Here is a 21,399-nt window from a genome sequence, read left to right on the forward strand (position 1 = left end):
GGAACCATGACTGTGCGCAGTGCTACCAATTGATATAGCTTCTCTGCGCTGGGAAATAACTTAAGGTGTTAAGAAAAAGATCAATTGCTACCTTGCTTCCCCACATTGCTTGCCATGATATTACTAATCATTGGGAGAGGGATTGTCAGGCTTTAGCCAATTAAAAAAAGGCTCCAAAGGCTGCCAAAATTCACTCTACTCATTATACGCTGCCATTTATCTCTCTATATAGGTAAAACGGCGCAATTACAGATTGAGCGCGACAATGCGTGAGTGGGTCGTGCAGCACATGCATTAATTGCGTTAAATATTTTAACCTGATACATTTTTTTTTAAATTAATTACTGCCGTTATCGGGATAAATTTGATAACCCTACCTTAAGCCCAAACTAAAGACTCTGGATGAGTGTAACATATTATGTTTGTAACGTTAAATACAATTAGAAAACAATTTAATTAAAAAATATATATATTAAAAAAAGGCATGGCCGATAATTTTTTGCGATATTTTTTGGAAATTCCGATACTTTGAAAATGATGTGATCGGACCCGATTGATCGGGTCCGATCACGTCATTTCTCTCTACTCATCATACATCTCTACTCATAATGTTTACAAAATAATAATAATAAAGAAAAAGAAAACAGTTGCTAGTACTATTGAGCACTCACAATGTTTTAAAAAGACGGAAGAAGAAACTGATAACTGATTCCCAGCCTCATGATACCCGGGGCCAGTGTTGTCACGGATTACTTAAAAAAGTAATTTAATTACTGATTACTTATTACACCTCAAAAAAAGTAATCTACTTTACTGATTACTTTATTATCAAAGTCACTAAGTTACTTTAAAAGTAACTTATCAGTTACTTTTTACCAATTTTTCTCCTTTTGCTGTCTCAGCATAAAAATGTCATCGCGTGTAATTGAGTTTTTCACATAAGGCTTAATCTTTGAGTTAGCAGTGGTTTAATTAGCCCTAGCTTAGCAATTCCGGAGCCCTAAAACTAGCAAATAACTGACGGACTGCACGAAATTTGTTTAAATCAACTCCAACGACTAATTAAACCCCCGCTAACTCCAAGGTTAAGCCTAATGTAAAAAATTCTGAACTACCCCTTTGAAATAAAGACCTAGCTGTTAAAATGTTGTCTACAAAAGTTGTAAAGCTATAAAACAAACAACAAAAATTGATGAAATGAACAAAAATCCTACAACATAGTTTTCATAATGGGTCAAAATCCTTTTTCGAACAGATCATGTGACTAGCACCTTGGAGACTATCCTTTGCTTTGCTTAGCCAAAACTACACCAGAGGAGGCGATGTGGATATTTAGAATTTCTTTAAACCTAAGCTTTCAAACGCGACCAACAACAACTTGAACAGTTGATTGAACGCGAACAGTGTCAAGATGTGTATATATACACAGTATTGGCCAACAAAAGTTTGGAGACACCTCAAAGGTGGTTACTTTGAAGAATGTAAAATACAAAACCTGTTTTCAGTTATTTCCAGGGGTGAAAGTGGGCCACAACGGTCAGGAACGCAGTTCCGGTATAAGATTCAGGGCCGGAATGCTGTTACGGTACACGGTTCTTTGATTCCGAAAATATGACAGCAACTGTCAAAACGCTATGTAAAAAAATAAATAAAAAAGCTAAGCTGCTACACATGCATTTCATCTCCAAGAAGAAAACAATCTACCAACATCAGATTTACATAGACAAGTGTTAACAACAAGCATAATAAAGTGCTTGTGTAGAGTAATCCGTTTCCACGAATATTTATTATTGATTTTATTCCACAGACGGCATGGAGGTTTCCCCAGCTGCTGCTGTTATCCGAGTCTGACGATGATGAGTCACGTCAATGTGCGAATGCACGCAGCAAAGCAAAACGCCCGGACTCATTTATCCGTTCAATTAACTGACATAATGACATGTGATCAGCAGAGATGGTTCGCTCTGATTGGTTCAAATGTGCATGTTTTCTGGAACAGCAAAAAAAAAAAAAAAAAAAAAAAAGCTTGTTGAATTGATGCGACAAAAAAAGGGCAATGCAACATAAAATGGATCAAATCTTTAAGACCAATGAAAGAGTTGAGGAGGCTTATTTATCATATTTCATTTTATTTACTCTGATGGGAAGGTTCAGAACATCTTAGCTGTCAATGTGCACTTTGGACTTATATTTGTTCATTTATGTTAGGCTACTTATTCATTTCCTTATGATTTGAAAAGAATGTTTGCGCGATCTTCAAAATATATTCCATTTCACTCTCCATAATATAAGTCATTTGTACTTATTTTTCTGAATGTATGTTACTTATATCTTCATTATTTAAAAAAAATAATAATTAAATGTTTCATTAACTTCAATTTTAATATATATCCTATGTTCTTAAATAGTTAAAAATGAGATTTAGCACTTTGTTTGTGAGGAAATTAGGGAAAATAAAAATTAGGAGATGGAGGTTGGGGTTTGTGTTGTTTTTGTTAACTTTTATTTTGCAAATCATTGAAAAAATACAATTTTCAATGAAAATCAGTTTTTGTATGTGTTATGGAAATAACTGTGCTAAAACAGTTTTCTTTGCATTTCAGTAGTTTAAGAGGTTTGACCCCCTCCCAAAAGATGAAAAAAAAAAAAAGAAATAATAATTACTAGAGATGTCCCGATCACGTCATTTTCAAAGTATCGGAATCGGCAAAAAATATCGGACATGCCTTTTTTAAATATATATATATATATACATACAGTATATATATATATATATATATATATATATATATACATACATATTAATTAAATCGTTTTCTAATTGTATTTAACGTTACAGACAAAATGTCTTACACTCATCCAGAGTCTTTAGTTTTGGCTTAAACTAAGGCTATCAAATTTATCGTGTTAATGGCGGCAATAACTTTTAAATATTTAACGCAATTAATGCATGCGCTGCACTACCCACTCACGCATTGTCGCGTTCAATCTATAATGGGACCGTTTTACGTATACATAGAGTTTAAACGCAACATTAAATGAGTAGAGAGAATTTTGGCAGCCTTACAATCCCTCTCTCAACAATTAGAAATATCGTGGGAAGCAATGTGGGGAAGAAAGGTAGGAGTTGATCTTTTTCTTAACACCCTATTTAATTTCCCAACGCAGAGAAGATATATCAATTTGTACCACTACGCACAGTCATGGTTGCACTTCCCATCATGCATTTGGGCAGAAGTTAAATGGCTACAGTATCATTTACTGAAAGCTCAACAAATACACTAGATGGCAATATTTAGTCACAATATACAAGGTCACATTTATCCTTTAAGAATTACAAGTCTTTCTACCCATGGATCCCTCTCACAGAAAGAATGTTAATAATGTAAATGCCATCTTGAGGATTTATTGTCATAGTAAACAAATACAGTACTTATTTACTGTATGTTGAATGTATACATTCGTCCGAGTTTTATTCATTTTTTTCTTAATGCATTGCCAAAATGTATATGATCGGGAAAAATTATCGGGAATGATTGGAATTGAATCGGGAGCAACAAAAAAAGCAATCGGATCAGGAAATATCGGGATCGGCAGATACTCAAACTAAAACGATCGGGATCGGGAGCGAAAAAACATGATCGGAACAACCCTATTAATAACATTTCTGGCTCTGTGGGGACCTTCACGTCGGGAAGTTCCGGCAAGAAATTCTAGCCACTTTCACCCCTGGTTATTTCACTTTTTTTTCCATTCCACATGTTTGTTCATAGTTTTGATGTCTTCAGTGAGAATTTACATTAGTAGTGAAAATATATAAAACGCAGAAATGATGGTGTGTCCAAACTTTTGACTTTTGTTTCAGAGTCTTCAACATGCTTCTCCCCCAGTCCCACAAATGTAAAACTCCGCATATGATTACAAACTCTAACTATAAAATGTATATAATTGCACATATTATAAAGGCTGGTTACAAACTGTAGAAGTGCTGGCTGTCTCGGTACCTGTCGGCTTTGTTTCAAGTTTTTTCGCGTTGTGCTGTAATTCCAAGTGCTTCCTTGTTGAATTGGATGTCGAGTTTTTAGCAGTCGACAGTCTTTCTGAGATATTTTTGTCATCTTTACTGGACAGAAATGTGAAGTAATGGCTGTATTTCCATTGAGCAAATGCAGCCGTTTGTGGTATATTCTGACAAGGTAGCCAGGCTATGTTGTTGACCGCAGGGCAGACGGCGCGCACCCAGCATGGTAATACACGTGACCCATTTTTTCCCGATGAGAAAACGTTAGATTTGATGTCGCTCCTAAAATCAAGAGCAGTATTTTCTACTCAAATGCTCTTCGTACATGTCAACAGTATTCTTCATTCTACTTACAGTATGAGGCAATAACAAAATAGTAACGCACAGGCACTGAGGAAACTAACTTTAATCAGATTACTGGCTTGAAAAATGAACGTATTAGATTGCTCGTTACTGAAAGAAAGTAATCAGACAACACTGCCCGGGGCCATGTTCGAAAATCGATGTATCTCTAGATCAGGGGTGTCCAAACTTTTTGCAAAGGGGGCCAGATTTGGTGTGGAAAAAATGTGGGGGGTCGACCTAGGCTGACGTCCTTTACGTAGAACAATATATTTAAGGACATTTTACAAAGCCATTTTTTGTCTCACATTTTTAAAAAAATTATAATGTCAACAATCTCACAACTAGCCTTTGTGGCGTTCTCTTTTACTCTCGGGCTCATGTGAAATACTGGTGCTGTGAAATTAAACTAGCTTCAAGTTGCTTCAGTTTCTCGCTTCGTATAATTCCAGTAATCTTGTCGTACATGTCAGCGTTTCTTGTTTGGTAATATCGCCTCACATTGAACTCTTTAAAAACAGCGACTGTCTCTTTGCAAATGAGGAAGACACAGTTGTTGCCTATTTTAGTGAAGAAATAGTCTAATTTCCACCTATCCTTGAAGCGTCGGTCATCGCAGTCAACTTTCTTTTTTTTTAGTCGCCATTTTAGAAAATTGGAAGTAAGGGGTGACATGGTGTAATGTTGTTTAGAGTGCTGCTGCCTTTTAGTTGGTAAATGAGGAGCAGCCTTTAGTGTGTAAGCTACTTCATATGCTGGTAGCTGTACAGCTGACCAATTTATTAAGTCTGTGTGTGGGCCAGACGTTACTGATTTTATGACAGAGGCTGGGGGCCGGATAAAATTTGACCATGGGCCGCATTTGGCCCCCGGGCCGGATTTTGGACATGTCTGCTCTAGATTATTGCAGGATTTTATATCTGTTTGAGGAGCTTGCTATCGATACGCTCGAATCTCCAGTCTTCATGAACGGATATCTGGTCGAACTGTTTATTTGTCACAACTTTAGTTGGAGTTTGATTTTATCTGAGCTCTGTGCTGAAGCTGATTTTGCATGAGAGTCTAGGACACCAATTGTCAGTCAAATACAATTGGGCGCCTGCGGCTGTATAGTACCTTGAAACTTGAAAAAAGTATTTATACCTTTTGAACTTCTTTACATTAGTGCACCAACATTTCTACAGTGGGGTGTCAATGGTGATGAGCAGTGTTAGTTTTCCACTATATATAGCACTTTACATTGAGGTCCCTGAAAAATTCAACATTGGTCTTTAATCTCGTCCATATGTTTGAGGTTTCTCCTAAACGGCAAAAAGAACGTATGGCTTTAAATCATGGAATTCTTTGATCCACTTTTTTATTAAGGCCAGATTTGCAGAGTGCCTCAACAATTTATATAGTTGCATCTAAAAATTAGAATACAAAGTATTAAGAAATAATAATAATACATTGGAAAAATTCAATACGTAGTATTTGTCTAATTTCAGAAAATGATTATTTTGTACAGATCAATTACAATCAGTTTTATGTTTTAAGCTTTCATTAAAGTAAAATAATGCATAACTGTATAGACCTGACACTTCATCATTCTTTGCGTCACGCCTTACCATAGGGGACCGAGCTTCATTTTGTAATAGTCAGCCGAAGACGGCACACGCTCTTTCCCAGCTGGATTTAAGCTTGGATTTTTGAAGAACAACGAAAGCTGTACCGCATACAAACCGGAAGGATTGTCTCAGGAGTGATTTGTTCGAGGATTCAAGGTAAATATTTTATTTTTCGTACCATGCATGCACTTTTAAGACGTTGTGAAAAAATCAATGGGAGAATGGAAACTGCTACGGCATTGTCGTCATTCTTCAACATACAGTATATACTTAAAATAGAATCGTAACTGCCCGGTTTTTGGCTGTTATAACAAAGAATCGAGACAGTTTTACATCCATATCTATAAAGAATTCAGTGATTAAAGCATTTATTCACTAGAATTTTGAACGGAAAAAGCCATTTTGGCAGCCCCCTTATCATAACAAAGCGCTATAAGACTAGCATATTTCTTTGACAGATTTAAGTAAATTCAAACTGCCAGTTTTTTTTGTTTTTTTTTTGCTATTAACCAAGAATCGAAACTGTTTTACGTCCATATCTATAAAGAATTCAGGGATTTTTTTCACAAGAATTTCAACGTAAAAAGCTCTTTGCTGTGGACTTGTGGTAAGGCGGTGCCACAGTGAACTTAAAAACGAGCCACATGTTCGCCATATTTACGTAAAATAAATACTACCTGCACAGTTTCTTTTGCTTTTAAACAAGAATCGCGACTGTTTTACGTTCTTATCTATAATGAATTCAGGGATTTAAGCATTTATTCAAAAGAATTTCAACGTAAAAAGCTCTTTGTTATGCTACGGCGGCCATGTATTATTTTGAAAATAGGCCACCTACTGATCGGCCCCGTTTCCTGTGTGATGTCAACTGGTTATGAAGTCTATGAATAATGATGGATAATTTTTAGGGCCGTCAAACGATTAAAATTTTTAATCGAGTTAATCACAGCTTAAAAATTAATTAATCGTAATTAATCGCAATTCAGACCATCTCTAAAATATGCCATATTTTTCTGTAAATTATTGTTGGAATGGAAAGATTAGACACAAGACGGATATATACATTCAACATACTGTACATAAGTACTGTATTTGTTTATTATAACAATAAATCAACAAGATGGCATTAACATTATTAACATTCTGTTAAAGCGATCCATGGATAGAAAGACTTGTAGTTCTTAAAAGATAAATGTTAGTACAAGTTATAGACATTTTATATTAAAACCCCTCAAAATTTTCAATCAAAAAATAAACTAGTAGCTCACCATTGTTGATGTCAATAATTACACAATGCTCATGGTGCTGAAACCCATAAAATGAGTCGCACCCAAGCGCCAGTAGAGGGCGACAACACACCAAAAAACTCAAGTAACAAGTGGACATGACACTGTGCTGTCATTTTAATCTGTTTGAGCGGGGCATGTGCGTTAAATGCGTCAAATATTTTAACGTGATTAATTTTAAAAATTAATTACCGCCTGTTAACGCGATAATTTTGACAGCCCTAATAATTTTACAAAATAGTTTAATCTTTGAAGATATTTAAGTTTTTAAAAAATAGTAACTTGCCCTATAAAGAGATAAAGGTCGGAATAAATATTCTATTTTTGGAGAAACTGAATTTTGGGTTACTGTAAAAAGGATATAGACCCTACCCACCGACGTCACAAAATCACGTGACGCTGTATTGTTCCGCCCCCTTGTCCGTCATTTTGTGTCTGTATTATCAATGGTCTCAATTGATCGAGCAATTTATAATGCATTTCATGGAAGACCCGGTGCTTTCGGATGCCGTAAACTCACTTGATGCGTTGCATAAAAGGCGTTATGTGGAAAAGCTTCAGTTTATCCATTCGCCAGATCCATATTTGATGCCTAAATTGATGTTTTTCGACCCGCTGTCTAGGCCGTATTTGCTTGACATCTGCTAGCTGCCCTGATATTTACAACTATCTTGTCCACACAAAATCAGCCTATTCTCACGAAAGTTTGAAAAACTTTAAGAGCTTGGAGGCTTATAAATACTTCGTTGCTGGTTGGGTGAAACAGGTCCTCGTCCACGAAAATTCGGCAGGAATCTATCTTGTGCTTGGAAAGGTGAGTTATGAAATTTTCAATTCAAAATCTTTTGTTCTTGCTAACATCCACTGTCAAGCTAATGTATTTCATGTCATTTGTCAATGGAGCTAGGGCTTTTAATGTTTATATGGTTTAGCGATAGCACTCTCACTACATACATACGTGTATGTTGTCGGCGATTAGCCTAGCAATGATCTTAATTGTGGTTGTCAGCCCAAAACCCTCTAAATATATATTAAATGCATCTTACCAGATATAAAATGACTGCTACATAATCTGTGGTAATCGTTTGGAGCCCAGTTTTCTCGTCGAATTGCAGCAGCCCATCTCGCTCTCTCCTCTCCGGGTCTCTCGGAATCCGGTAGAACTTCAAGTCTCTCCGTCTATCTTCTCTGTTATTGCAACCGACCGCCACACACGCCTTCACCATTTTCATTATTAATGTTAACGAGCAGAAAAACACGCCGTAATAGGAGGAATGTACGTAGCCGTAACAGGGAAACATGATGTGTTGACGGACAAGTGGGCGGCACCAGTCAGGAGGAAGGAGTTGTGACGTCACGTGGGTAGGGTCTATTTACGGCGTGTTTTTCTGCTCCTTAACATTAATAATCAAAATGGTGAAGGCGTGTGTGGCTGTTGGTTGCACTAACAGAGAAGATGGAAGGAGAGACTTGAAGTTCTACCGGATTCCGAGAGACCCGGAGAGAAGAGAGCGAGATGGCTGCTGCAATTCAACGAGAAAACTGGGCTCCAAACGATTACCACAGATTATGTAGCAGTCATTTTATATCTGGTAAGATGCATTTAATATATATTTAGAGGGTTTTGGGCTGACAACCACAATTAAGATCATTGCTAGGCTAATCGCCGACAACATACACGTATGTATGTAGTGAGAGTGCTATCGCTAAACCATATAAACATTAAAAGCCCTAGCTCGATTGACAAATGACATGAAATACATTAGCTTGACAGTGGATGTTAGCAAGAACAAAAGATTTTGAATTGAAAATTTCGTAACTCACCTTTCCAAGCACAAGATAGATTCCTGCCGAATTTTCGTGGACGAGGACCTGTTTCACCCAACCAGCAACGAAGTATTTATAAGCCTCCAAGCTCTTGAAGTTTTTCAAATTTTCGTGAGAATAGGCTGATTTTGTGTGGACGAGATAATTGTAAATATCAGCGTAGCAGATGTCGCAGACAGGGCGAAGACAGTGGGTCGAAAAACATCGATTTGGGCATCAAATATGGATCTGGCGACTGTATAGAACGAAGCTTTTCCACATAACGCCTTTTATGCAACACATCCAGTGAGTTTACGGCATCAGAAAGCACCGGGTCTTCCATGAAATGCATTTTAAATTCCTCGATCAATTGAAACCAATGCTAATACAGAGACAAAATGACGGACAAGTGGGCGGAACCATACAACGAGCACGTGGTTTTGTGACGTAGGTGGGTAGGGTCTATACAGCAGGGGCCCCCAAACTATGGCCCGCCTCCACATTTGGCCCAGCCCCTAGAACTTTTTTTTTTTTTTTTTAACTTGTGTTATTTATTTTCTGGCTTTTTCTGTGAAGAACCCAAAAGGGGTTAATATTATATTATATTATATTATATTATATTATATTATATTATATTATATTTATTTAGGGCTGTCAAACGATTAAAATTTTTAAATCGAGTTAATCACAGCTTATAAATAATCGTTATAATCGCAATTCAAACCATCTCAGGGGTCCCCAAACTACGGCCCGAGGGCCAGATACGGCCCGCCTCCACATTTGGTCCGGCCCCCTCAACAATATCATAGAGCATTTTGAAAAAAAAAAAAATGTTTTTCTCAATAGTGTTATTTCCTGGCCTTTTCTGTGAAGAACTCATAGAGGGTTATTTGATTATTATCTGTTTAATTAATAGTGTTATTATTATTTATTATTATCATATTATATTATATTATATTATTATTTTATTTACTTTTGTTTAGTGAAGAATCCAGAAAGGGTTATTTGATTGTGGCTTTCTGAAAAACAATACTTTTTTACATTTAGGCACTCCTGCAATCGTCACACTTTTTCTGTTACAAACTGACCCCAGCCCCTCATCAGAGAAGGGAAAAGTTATGTGGCCTCACAGGAAAAAGTTTGGGGTCCCCTGATTTACAGTGATCTCTTGCTACTTCGCTGCTTAACTTTCAGCAGACATTTTAACTGCAATCAGTAAGGTATCAGTAAAAGGTTCGTGCTCACCTGACTACAGTCGGAAACAGTTCAGAACAGTAGAGCACAGTAGTTGCAAAGGATCCTGAAGCAAAGACCTTTCCGATGATTGCCACCACTGTTCTCATGGTAGCCATTTCTGTGACAGGACCGCAGGCGGCATTAAGTATGGCATGTATGATGACATCTGAATGATTGATTAATCTTGGGGAATATATACCTTTTGGTACCACAATATTGATGCCAAGAGAGATTGTGAGCATCGTCAGCATTCCCACCTGTGTGCGCTTCCTGCCAATCCTATCCAGTAAGAAGTAAACGGACAATTTGCCTGGCACTTCAGCTGAGGAGTACAGCAGTTGAGTGAGGTAAGCATTAAGCCCAAAGCCGCTGATGTTGAAGGTGATGCCGTAAAAAGCGATTGCCACACTTAACCTAGAGAATAGAGTCGGCATTAACATGTCTTAATTATAAAGCAAAAACGTACAATGACTGTGGAACGTCAAACACATAAGCGGATTTTAAGCGGGGGACAAGGGGGGGCAGGACTCCCTGGTGGCCGAAAAGTGTCATTGCATGTAAATGACTTTCCTATAGTTATAAAAACAAGTTGTAAAGCAATAAAACTGCAACAAATGAATGAAATGAACAAAAAAACATTTTTATAATGGGTCGAAATTATTTTTCGAGCACCTTAGACAGTCATTTGCTTTGCATATAATTTTAAAACAAATATACAGTGGGGCAAATAGGTCTCTAGTCAACCACTAATTGTGCAAGTTATCCCACTTGAAAATATTAGAGAGGCCTGTAATTGTCAACATATGTAAACCTCAACCATGAGAAACAGAATGTGGGGAAAAAAAGAAAATCACATTTGATTTTTAAAGGATTTATTTCCAAATTAGAGTGGAAAATAAGTATTTGGTCAATACCAAAAGTTCATCTCAATACTTTGTTATGTACCCTTTGTTGGCAATAACGGAGGCCAAACGTTTTCTGTAACTCTTTACAAGCTTTTCACACACTGTTGCTGGTATTTTGGCCCATTCCTCCATGCACATCTCCTCTAGAGCAGTGATGTTTTGGGGCTGTCGTTGGGCAACACAGACTTTCAACTCCCTCCACAGATTTTCGATTGGGTTGAGATCTGGAGACTGGCGAGGCCACTCCAGGACCTTGAAATGCTTCTTACAAAGCCACTGCTTTGTTGCCCTGGCTGTGTGTTTGGGATCATTGTCATGCTGAAAGACCCAGCCACGTCTCATCTTCAATGCCCTTGCTGATGGAAGGAGCTTTTCACTCAAAATCTCTCTATACATGGCCCCATTAATTCTTTCCTTTACACAGATCAGTTGTCCTGGTTCCTTTGCAGAAAAACAGCCCCAACGCATGATTTTTCCACCCCCATGCTTCACAGTGGGTATGGTTTTCTTCGGATGCAATTCAGTATTCTTTCTCCTCCAAACACGAGAACCTGCGTTTCTACCAAAAAGTTCTATTTTGGTTTTGTCTGACCATAACACATTCTCCTAGTCCTCTTCTGGATCATCCAAATGCTCTCTAGCGAACCGCAGACGAGCCTGGACGTGTACTGGCTTCAGCAGGGGGACGCGTCTGGCAGTGCAGGATTTGAGTCGCTGGCGGCGCATTGTGTTACTGATAGTACCCTTTGTTACTGTGGTCCCAGCTCTCTATAGGTCATTTACTAGGTCCCGCCGTGTGGTTCTGGGATTTTTGCTCACTGTTCTTGTTTTTATTTTGACGCCACGGGGTGAGATCTTGCATGGAGCCCCAGATCAAGGGAGATTACCAGTGGTCTTGTATGTCTTCCATTTTCTAATAATTGCTCCTACAGTTGATTTCTTTACACCAAGGGTTTTACCCATTGCAGATTCAGTCTTCCCAGCCTGGTGCAGGTCTACAATTTTGTCACTGGTGTCCTTCGACAGCTCTTTAGTCTTGGCCATAGTGGAGTTTTGAGTGTGACTGACCGAGGTTGTGGAAAGGTATCTTTTATACTGATAATGAGTTAAAACAGGTGCCATTAATACAGGTAACGAGTGGAGCCTCGTTAGACCTCGTTAGAAGAGGTTAGGCCTCTTTAAAAGCCAGAAATCTTGCTTGTTTGTAGGTGACCACATACTTATTTTCCACTCTAATTTGGAAAGAAATTCTTTAAAAATCAAACAATGTGATTTTCTGTTTTTTTTTCCACATTCTGTCTCTCATGGTTGAGGTTTACCCATGTTGACAATTACCGGCCTCTCTAATCTTTTCAAGTAGGAGAACTTGCACAATTGGTGGTTGACTAAATACTTATTTGCCCCACTGCCCCATTTTTTTCTAAATAATTTTTTTCTTTGATTGAAAATATATATATATTTTTTTTTGATTGAAGCAACTTTTTGGGGATTGAATGATTTAGACACAAATGTCCTAATCATAATATGGCCCCACACAAAAAGGATTGGTTCAATCAAAGAAAAATTTTTCAAAGAAAAATTAAGTGTTCAAATGCAAATTTTTCAATCTCAAATATTTTTTCGCATTCAAAAACTGTTTTCTATGATTAAAAATTTTCTTTTTTTTTTGTTTTTGTTTTTTGATTTTTCATTTTGAAAATCTATATATTTTTGAACCAACTTATTTTTTGATTGAATAATAAAGAGGAAAATGTCCTAGCCAAAATGTGGCCCAAATACAAATCAACATTACTTCAATTAAAAAGTTGCTTAGTTAAAAAAAAACTTCACTTCAATCAAAAATAAATAAAATAAAAATGAATCAACGAAAAATAGCTTTCACATGCATTTTTTTTGTTTAGTTTTTTTTTGAGTTACAAATTTATTTTTGCATTCGAACACTTTTTTTTTTTTCTTTTTTTTTTTTTTTTTAATTGAAGCCACTGTTTTTTGGGTTGAAAATAAATATTTTGATTGAAGCAACCTTTTTTTTGATGGAATAATAAAGACCAAAATCTACCTCCATATGGCTCCAGGGGATACAATTTTTGACTGGGGTAACTACATTGGCACGACACCGGAGGGCTTACCAAATTCAATGGATAACCATCTTGGCGAAAAGTATTGCCTAAGCAGCCTGATTTAGAATTCCCCTCAAGAATGATGGGAAACAAAACCGCTCATTGTCAACTTAATATTTTAAATATTCTTGTAAGTTAATTTTATTGCTGACACTGAGTTTTGGGGTCATCAACATATTGTGCCCCCCCTGCCCCAAAAGGTAAACTCCGCCTATGGTCAAACATCTTGCATACAGACCAAAGTACACCAGTACGTAAGGACAATCTTCTCATTTTAGGTGTTCTCATCAAGTCGAGGTAGGAATACACTCGTCCTTTCTTTTCCGTCACCACAATGGATGAAAGCGTCTGGAAACATTCAAAGGAACATGCATGGCGACGATAATAATCAGAAACATTAGCATCATGATGCTAACTGCAAACCTCAGGTTGAACACTTTGAAATAATGTCTCGGTTCCATTCATTTTGGCACATTTTACGAGGCACAAGTGAGCTTCCTCGAGCTTTCCGTTGGCAATGAGCCATCGCGCTGACTCTGGCATCCACCTGGAGGGCAAAAGAAAATGGCTGCCTTCAGCTTGGAGAGGTCATACAATAAAATCTTTGCCTACAAATAGTAACCCTGGCTCACTATGAGACTTACTTCTCATGAGACAAATTTGAAAAACTGAGAAAACCACTCTGGTCTCGATTATTGCTGATTCATTTCTCAGAGATGTAAATGAGACATGAACAAGATCTCATCTTCAATTTTGCTTTGCTATGGGTGTAAATGCTCTGGTTTTGAATGAACAAACGTTCCCAGTCTAAAGGGATTGGGTGTCGAGCACCGTCAAGGCAGCCTTAGAGTTAACTGAGACACTATTATGGTGGAAGATTTTGGTAGCAATTGTTGGTTCTAGGGCTGCAGCTATCAATTATTTTAGTAGTCGATTAATCGATGAACTAGTTAGTTTGAATAATCGAGTAATCGAGAAGGAACATGAAAAATTAAAATACCTGGGATAAAAAAATAAATAAATGAGGATCTATGTACAACAAAAGAACAATTGGCTAACTTACATAGCAAAAGTCTGCTAGCTGAAATGCTATAAAATACTAATGCTCCTAACAAATGGTTCAGACTCATATTCCCACAAAAAATGACTAAATAGACCCTACTCACCAACGTCACAGAATGACGTGTCGCTGTATCCGGCCGCCATATTGTCCGTCATTGTTTATCCGTATTCTCAATGGTTTCAATTTGTCGTGCAATTTATAGTGCAATTCATGGAAGCCCCGGTGCTTTCAGATGCTGTAAACTCATTGGATGCGTTGCATAAAAGGCGTTATGTGGAAAAGCTTCAGTCTATCCATTCGCCAGATGCATATTTGATGCCTAAATCGATATTTTTCGACCCGCTGTCTTCGCCCTCTCTGCCTGACATCTGCTACCCTGATATCTACAACTATCTTGTCCACACAAAATCAGCCTATTCTCGCGAAAGTTTGAAAAACTTTAAGAGCAGCACTCTAAGCAACATTACCCCGTTTGACCCTTTACTTCCAATTGTCTATAATGGTGACAATCAATTAAAAAAAAAGTTGACTGCGATGGCCGACGCTTCAAGGATAGTTGGATATTGGACTATTTCTTCAATAAAACACGCAACAACTGTGTCAGCCTCATTTGCAAAGAGACAGTCGCTGTTTTCAAAGAGTTCGATGTGACGCAATAATGATATTACCGAACAAGACACGCTGACATGTACGACAACATTACAGGGAAGATACGCAGCGAGAAATTATAGCAACTTGAAGCTAGTTTAATTTCACAGTAGCAGTATTTCGCAAGAGCCCGTGTGTCGAAAGAGAACGCCACAAAGACGAGACTGTTGAAATTATGAATTAAAAATAATAATAAAGCAAATGTGACACACAGAAGGGCTTCCTAAAATGTAAATCAGCCAAGGTAGCCCCTTGCATTTTTACCACACCAAATCTGGCCCCCTTTGCAAAAGGTTTGGACACACCTGTTTAACTGATGATCCGTAGACGAGGCCAGCATTTTTCACTTGGTACCAGCTAAATATTATTCAAAATGTAATGATGGTGGAAGAAATAAGCATCTTGAATTTGAAACTGTATGTTGTCGGCCATTAGCCTCGCAATGATCTTAATTGTGGTTGTCAGCCCAAAACCCTCTAAATATATATTAAATGCATCTTACCAGATACAAAATGACTACTACATAATCTGTGGTAATCGTTTGGAGCCCAGTTTTCTCGTCGAATTGCAGCAGTCCATCTCGCTCTCCTCTCCAGGTCTCTCGGAATACGGTAGAATTTCAAGTCTCTCCGTCTATCTTCTCTGTTACTGCAACCAACCGCCACACACGCCTTCACCATTTTGATTATTAATGTTAACGAGCAGAAAAACACGGCATAATAGGAGGAATTTACGTAGCGGTAATGCGTCAACACGACAAGTTGACGGACAATATGGCGCGGAGGCGTGGCTGTGACGTCATGTGAGTAGGGTCTATATACTTTTTAACTAAATTCCGAATGCATTAAAAAACATTAGCCCAAACAAAAACCTAGCTTACGTTGGTCTTAGCAGTGAGCAGTTGGATTCACCCATGTAAAATGAGGCAGACCAGAGGGCAGTGTTTCCACCCTAATGTATAAAACTAAATGTAAACACTTTCAAAATAAACCATTACAATGCCACCTTAATTCAACGACTACTCGAAGCAACAAAATTTAATTCGAATATTTTTTTCTTATCGAATACTCAAGTTAATCGATTAATCGTTACAGCACTCGTTGGTTCTTTTTTTTTTTTTTTTTTTTTTTTTATAAACATAGACACCTTTTTAAAACAATATCTCGATTCTTGCAGGAGCATATCGATAACCTTTTGCGATACAAAGTATCACGATATATCACCATTTCGATATTTAGTCACACCCCGAGTCCTATCCAAATGAACTTTTTATTTCAGTCACAAATGAGCTTTTGTGTTGTACCTCCATGAGATGATACCCAAGATGACGGGCAAAGTGACACTGATGGTCAGCCACCTCCAGTCCGTCACAAGGTAAGCAAAGGCTACGAAGCAAATACTCCCAAATGTCCAGGAAAAGCTATCGATAAGTCCAACCAGCTTCCTGTGCTCAATGTCCACCCACTCCACACCTTCAATGAAGATCACAAGCACACACACAAATAGACAGCTGATTTATGAATTCACACTTTAAATAGTGTGAGCGATGGATTCAAAAGAGGATATTGAATTACTATACAGAGAACAGCAGAGACGATGACAATGCCAGTCATGCAAAGGCCGGTAAGGAATCTCAGCACTGCAAACATCAGGAAGGACGTGGCAAAAGCACTGGTGAGAGCAAACAGCATTCCAGAAAGATAGGATGTCAGCAGCATGATCCTTCGACCAAATCTGCGCAAGAACAGGAAAACGACATGAAGCGGTCAAGTCATTAGTTGACACAAACTGATTTAAATAGTTTGGGCTCCGAAGTTTATTCCCACCATTTATGTGTGAAATAACTAACAAAGTTGCTGGTATGTTGGCCCATTCCTCCATCCAGATCTCCTCTAGAGCAGTGATGTTTTGGGGCTGTCGTTAGGCAACACGGACTTTCAACTCCCTCCAAAGATTTTCTATGGGGTTGAGATCTGGAGACTGGCTAGGCCACTCCAGGACCTTAAAATGCTTCTTACAAAGCCACTCCTTTGTTGCCCTGGCTGTGTGTTTGGGATCATTGTCATGCTGAAAGACCCAGCCACGTCTCATCTTCAATGCCCTTGCTGATGGAAGGAGATTTTCACTCAAAATCTCTCGATACATGGCCCCATTCATTCTTTCCTTTACATGGATCAGTTGTCCTGGTCCCTCTGCAGAAAAACAGCCCCAAAGCATGTTTTCACCCCCATGCTTCACAGTGGGTATGGTGTTCTTCGGATGCAATTCAGTATTCTTTCTCCTCCAAACACGAGAATCTGTGTTTCTACCAAAAAGTTCTATTTTGGTTTCATCTTACCATAACACATTCTCACAGTCCTCTTCTGGATCATCCAAATGCTCTCTATCGAACCGCAGACGGGCCTGGACGTGAACTTTCTTCAGCAGGGGGACACGTCTGGCAGTGCAGGATTTGAGTCCCTGGCGGCGCATTGTGTTACTGATCGCCTTTGTTACTGTGGTCCCAGCTCTCTGTAGGTCATTCACTAGGTCCCCCCCTGTGGTTCTGGGATTTTTGCTCACCGTTCTTGTTATCATTTTGACACCACGGGGTGAGATCTTGCATGGAGCCCCAGATCGATGGAGATTATCAGTGGTCTTGTACGTCTTCCATTTTCTAATAATTTCTCCTACAGTTGATTTCTTTACAGCAAGCGTTTTACCTATTGCAGATTCAGTCTTTCCAGCCTGCTGCAGGTCTACAATTTTGTCTCTGGTGTCCTTTGCCAGCTCTTTGGTCTTGGCCATAGTGGAGTTTGGAGTGTGACTGACTGAGGTTGTAGACAGGTGTCTTTCATACCGATAATGAGTTAAAACAGGTGCCATTAATATATGTAACGAGTGGAGCCTCGTTAGACCTCGATAGAAGAAGTTAGACCTCTTTGACAGCCAGAAATCTTGCTTGTTTGTAGGTGACCAAATACTTATTTTCCACTCTAATTTGGAAATAAATTCTTTAAAAATCAAACAATGTGATTTTCTGTTCTTTCACATTCTGTCTATCATGGTTGAGGTTTACCCATGTTGACAATTACAGGCCTCTCCAATCTTTTCAAGTCGGAGAATTGGTGGTTGACTAAATACTTATTTGCCCCACTGTATGTGTGGAAAAGCCTTCTTCCGCATCAGTCTTCCATACAGCTTCTCTATGTGCAAGGTGCGCTTAATTGTTGAATGAAATATATCTATTTTGTGTTTTGTATATTTTGTCTGAAATATTCTAATGTAACAGTGGGTAATTAAAGAAAAACAACTGGAGCCACACTTAGTTTCTTCTTCCATGATTGATTAGCTACGGTCCTAGATTTCATATTGTCAAGTGACAGCTGCTCCATTCATTTGAAGAACAAAGAGGGATGAATATCTCCTGTTCCAGGGGGAGTCTCAGAATCATTAGAAGTACCCAATAACAAAAACTCAAATTGTCACTAGGTTGGTGACACTGACAGCAACCATGCTTCGTTGTCATGCCATAGTTTGCACCTCCTCCCATTGCCAATGTAATGGCAGCCGTCCTCTTTATTTACGTTACACAAAAGTGTTCCCTTTTATTCTTTGATCTTTTGTGTATTTTTCCAAAAGAATTTCTAAGACCTTTGTACTAAGACACAAGAGGGATCAAATTGCAAAATTGCTATCTTTGTTCACACAGAGATTGAGTGGCCCCTTAATCTGGATGCCCTAGGGCTGGCGCCGTGCCTTCCCAACCCCCTTTACACCATTGACATCACATTCAAATATTTTCAACTCTTTGTAAATGTAAACATCATAGAAGTGGGGCTAACGTTTCTGCAATTTTATATTAACCTATTTTGGGGATTTTTTTGTCGCCATACTTCACCAAATACAAAACTTCCAAATAAAGATAATATGATTTACATTACTGTAATTTTCGGATTATTAGCCGCTACTTTTTCTTTTATTTTGAATCCTGCGGTTTATAGTCCACTGCAGTTTATTAATTGTTTTATTTGGGTTAATAGGTAACACTTTATTTGACAGCGGTGTCATAACAGTGTCATAAGACCGTCATAATTATACCATGACACTATCATGGGCATTACTGAATGCTTGTGTCATTAGCATCCTGTTAATTATGTCACTAACTCAATTTATGTCTAGCTTGGCGCTTTAACAACCATTCAAAAGGGAGATAATTTACCAGATAACACTAAATGACATCTGTAATAGGTATTCGTAAATGCTCATGACAGTGTCATGTCATAATTATTAGAGATGTCCCGATCGATCGGGTCCGATTTTTTAATATATATATATACATATATATATATATATATATATATATATATATATATATATATATATATATATATATATATATATATATGTATGTATATATATGTATATGTATGTATGTATATATGTATATATATATATATAGAGAGAGAGAGAGATAGATAGATATATATACATATATACGTATATATAGATAGATAGATATATAGATATCTTTTAATTAAATCGTTTTTTAATTGTATTTAACATTACAGACATAATATGTTACACTCATTCAGAGTCTTTAGTTTAGGCTTAAGGTAGGGTTATCAAATATATCCCGATAACGGCGGTAATTAATTTTTTAAAAAATGTATCATGTTAAAATATTTAACGCAATTAATGCATGCGCTGCATGACCCACTCACGCATTGTCGCGCTCATTCTGTAATGGTGCCATTTTACCTATATAGAAAATTAAAAGGCAGCGTAAAATGAGTAGAGTGAATTTTGGCAGCCTTTGGAGCCTTTTTTTAATTGGCTAAAGTCATACAATCCCTCTCCCTACACTTAGAAATGACGTGGGAAACAATGTGGGGAAGCAAGGTAGTAATTGATCTTTTTCTTAACACCCTATGTTATTTCCCAACGCAGAGAAGATATATCAATTGGTAACACTACGCACAGTCATGGTTGCACTTCCCATCATGCATTTGGGCATGGCTACAGTATCATTTACTGAAAGCTCAACAAATACACTAGATGGCAATATTTAGTCACAATATACAAAGTCACATTTATCCTTTAAGAATTACAAGTCTTTCTATCCGTGGATCCCTCTCATAGAAAGAATGTTTATAATGTAAATGCCATCTTGAGGATTTATTGTCATAATAAACAAATACAGTACTTATGTACTGTATGTTGAATGTATATATTCGTCCGAGTTTTATTCATTTTTTTCTTAATGCATTGCCAAAATGTATATGATCGGGAAAAATTATCGGAAATGATTGGAATTGAATCGGGAGCAAAAAAAAGCAATCGGATCGGGAAATATCGGGATCGGCAGATACTCAAACTAAAACGATCGGATCGGGAGCAAAAAAACATGATCGGAACAACCCTAATAATTATGATTGTCTAATTAGTCATTTGACGACACTGTCAAATAAGTGTTACCAAGTACCACAACTAGCAATTAATGAAACAACTGGAACAGTAACTGTAGCGCTGCAATTCATGCTAGGAGGCATGTTGGACAACAACAGTGTTGACAGCAGGTGGCAGCAGAGGTTGACTGTTTCAGATGAGCAGATGAGCAGAGATGATCAAATAAAGCTTCTTGAAGTAATGAAGCTTTGCAGCCAATTGGTTTAAAGCCTCATTATGGTTCATTTTGTCTTATGACAGTCGTGTGACGACGCTGTCAAATAAACTGTTACCGGTTATATCTTTTGATCTAAATATCCCATAATACGAGTGAGGACACTGCGGCCTATAGTCCAGTGCGGCTTATCTATGAACAAATGCCGTTTTCGTGCCAAATTTGGTGGGTAGCGGCTTATCGTCAGGTGCACCTTATAGTGCAAAAATTACGGTACTCTGCTGAAATCCTGGTCCTTTCCTGCTGACAGAACTGGTGAAACTGAGTCAGGTTTGTCGGGTGCCTTTCGCACACACGCCTTATCAGATCTGCGTCATAAGACCGTCATAATTATGACATGACACTATCATGGGCAATACTGGATGCTTTTGAGAGATGTCATTAAGTGTCATCCGGCAAATTATGTCACTAATTCCGTTTATGTCCAGCTCGGGTATTCCACATCGATTCAAAAGTGAGATAATTGACAGTCTTATGGCGCTACTGTCAAATAAAGTGTTACCAAATATCATAATTAGCAATTAATGAAACAACTGGAACAGTAACTGAAGAAATAATTAGCACAGAACATGAATTTTGATTGTTATTTACATATGTAGTGCTCCAATGCATGCTAGGAGGCATGTTGGACAACAACAGTGTTGACAGCAGGTGGCAGCAGAGGTTGACTGTCTCCCCCAAGGGAGCAGTGATGGCCAAATGA

At 37.9% G+C, this 21,399-nt stretch overlaps 1 protein-coding gene across 3 annotated transcripts in view; it reads right to left on the reverse strand.

Annotated features, from left to right (window-relative positions):
• LOC130920113 (solute carrier family 22 member 7-like) overlaps positions 1-21,399 on the reverse strand; it is a 42,545-nt gene that overhangs the window by 4,310 nt on the left and 16,836 nt on the right. For all 3 annotated transcript variants that reach the window (XM_057843024.1, XM_057843023.1, XM_057843025.1), the window contains exons 4-9: positions 16,614-16,768; positions 16,338-16,506; positions 13,747-13,870; positions 13,562-13,671; positions 10,498-10,712; positions 10,308-10,416 (exon numbers count right to left, since the gene is read on the reverse strand). In XM_057843024.1, the coding sequence (XP_057699007.1) occupies positions 10,308-10,416; positions 10,498-10,712; positions 13,562-13,671; positions 13,747-13,870; positions 16,338-16,506; positions 16,614-16,768 (882 nt within the window). The remainder of the gene's footprint in view (positions 1-10,307; positions 10,417-10,497; positions 10,713-13,561; positions 13,672-13,746; positions 13,871-16,337; positions 16,507-16,613; positions 16,769-21,399) is intronic.

The sequence above is a fragment of the Corythoichthys intestinalis genome, chromosome 8, assembly GCF_030265065.1.
Source record: "Corythoichthys intestinalis isolate RoL2023-P3 chromosome 8, ASM3026506v1, whole genome shotgun sequence".
Taxonomy (NCBI): domain Eukaryota; kingdom Metazoa; phylum Chordata; class Actinopteri; order Syngnathiformes; family Syngnathidae; genus Corythoichthys; species Corythoichthys intestinalis.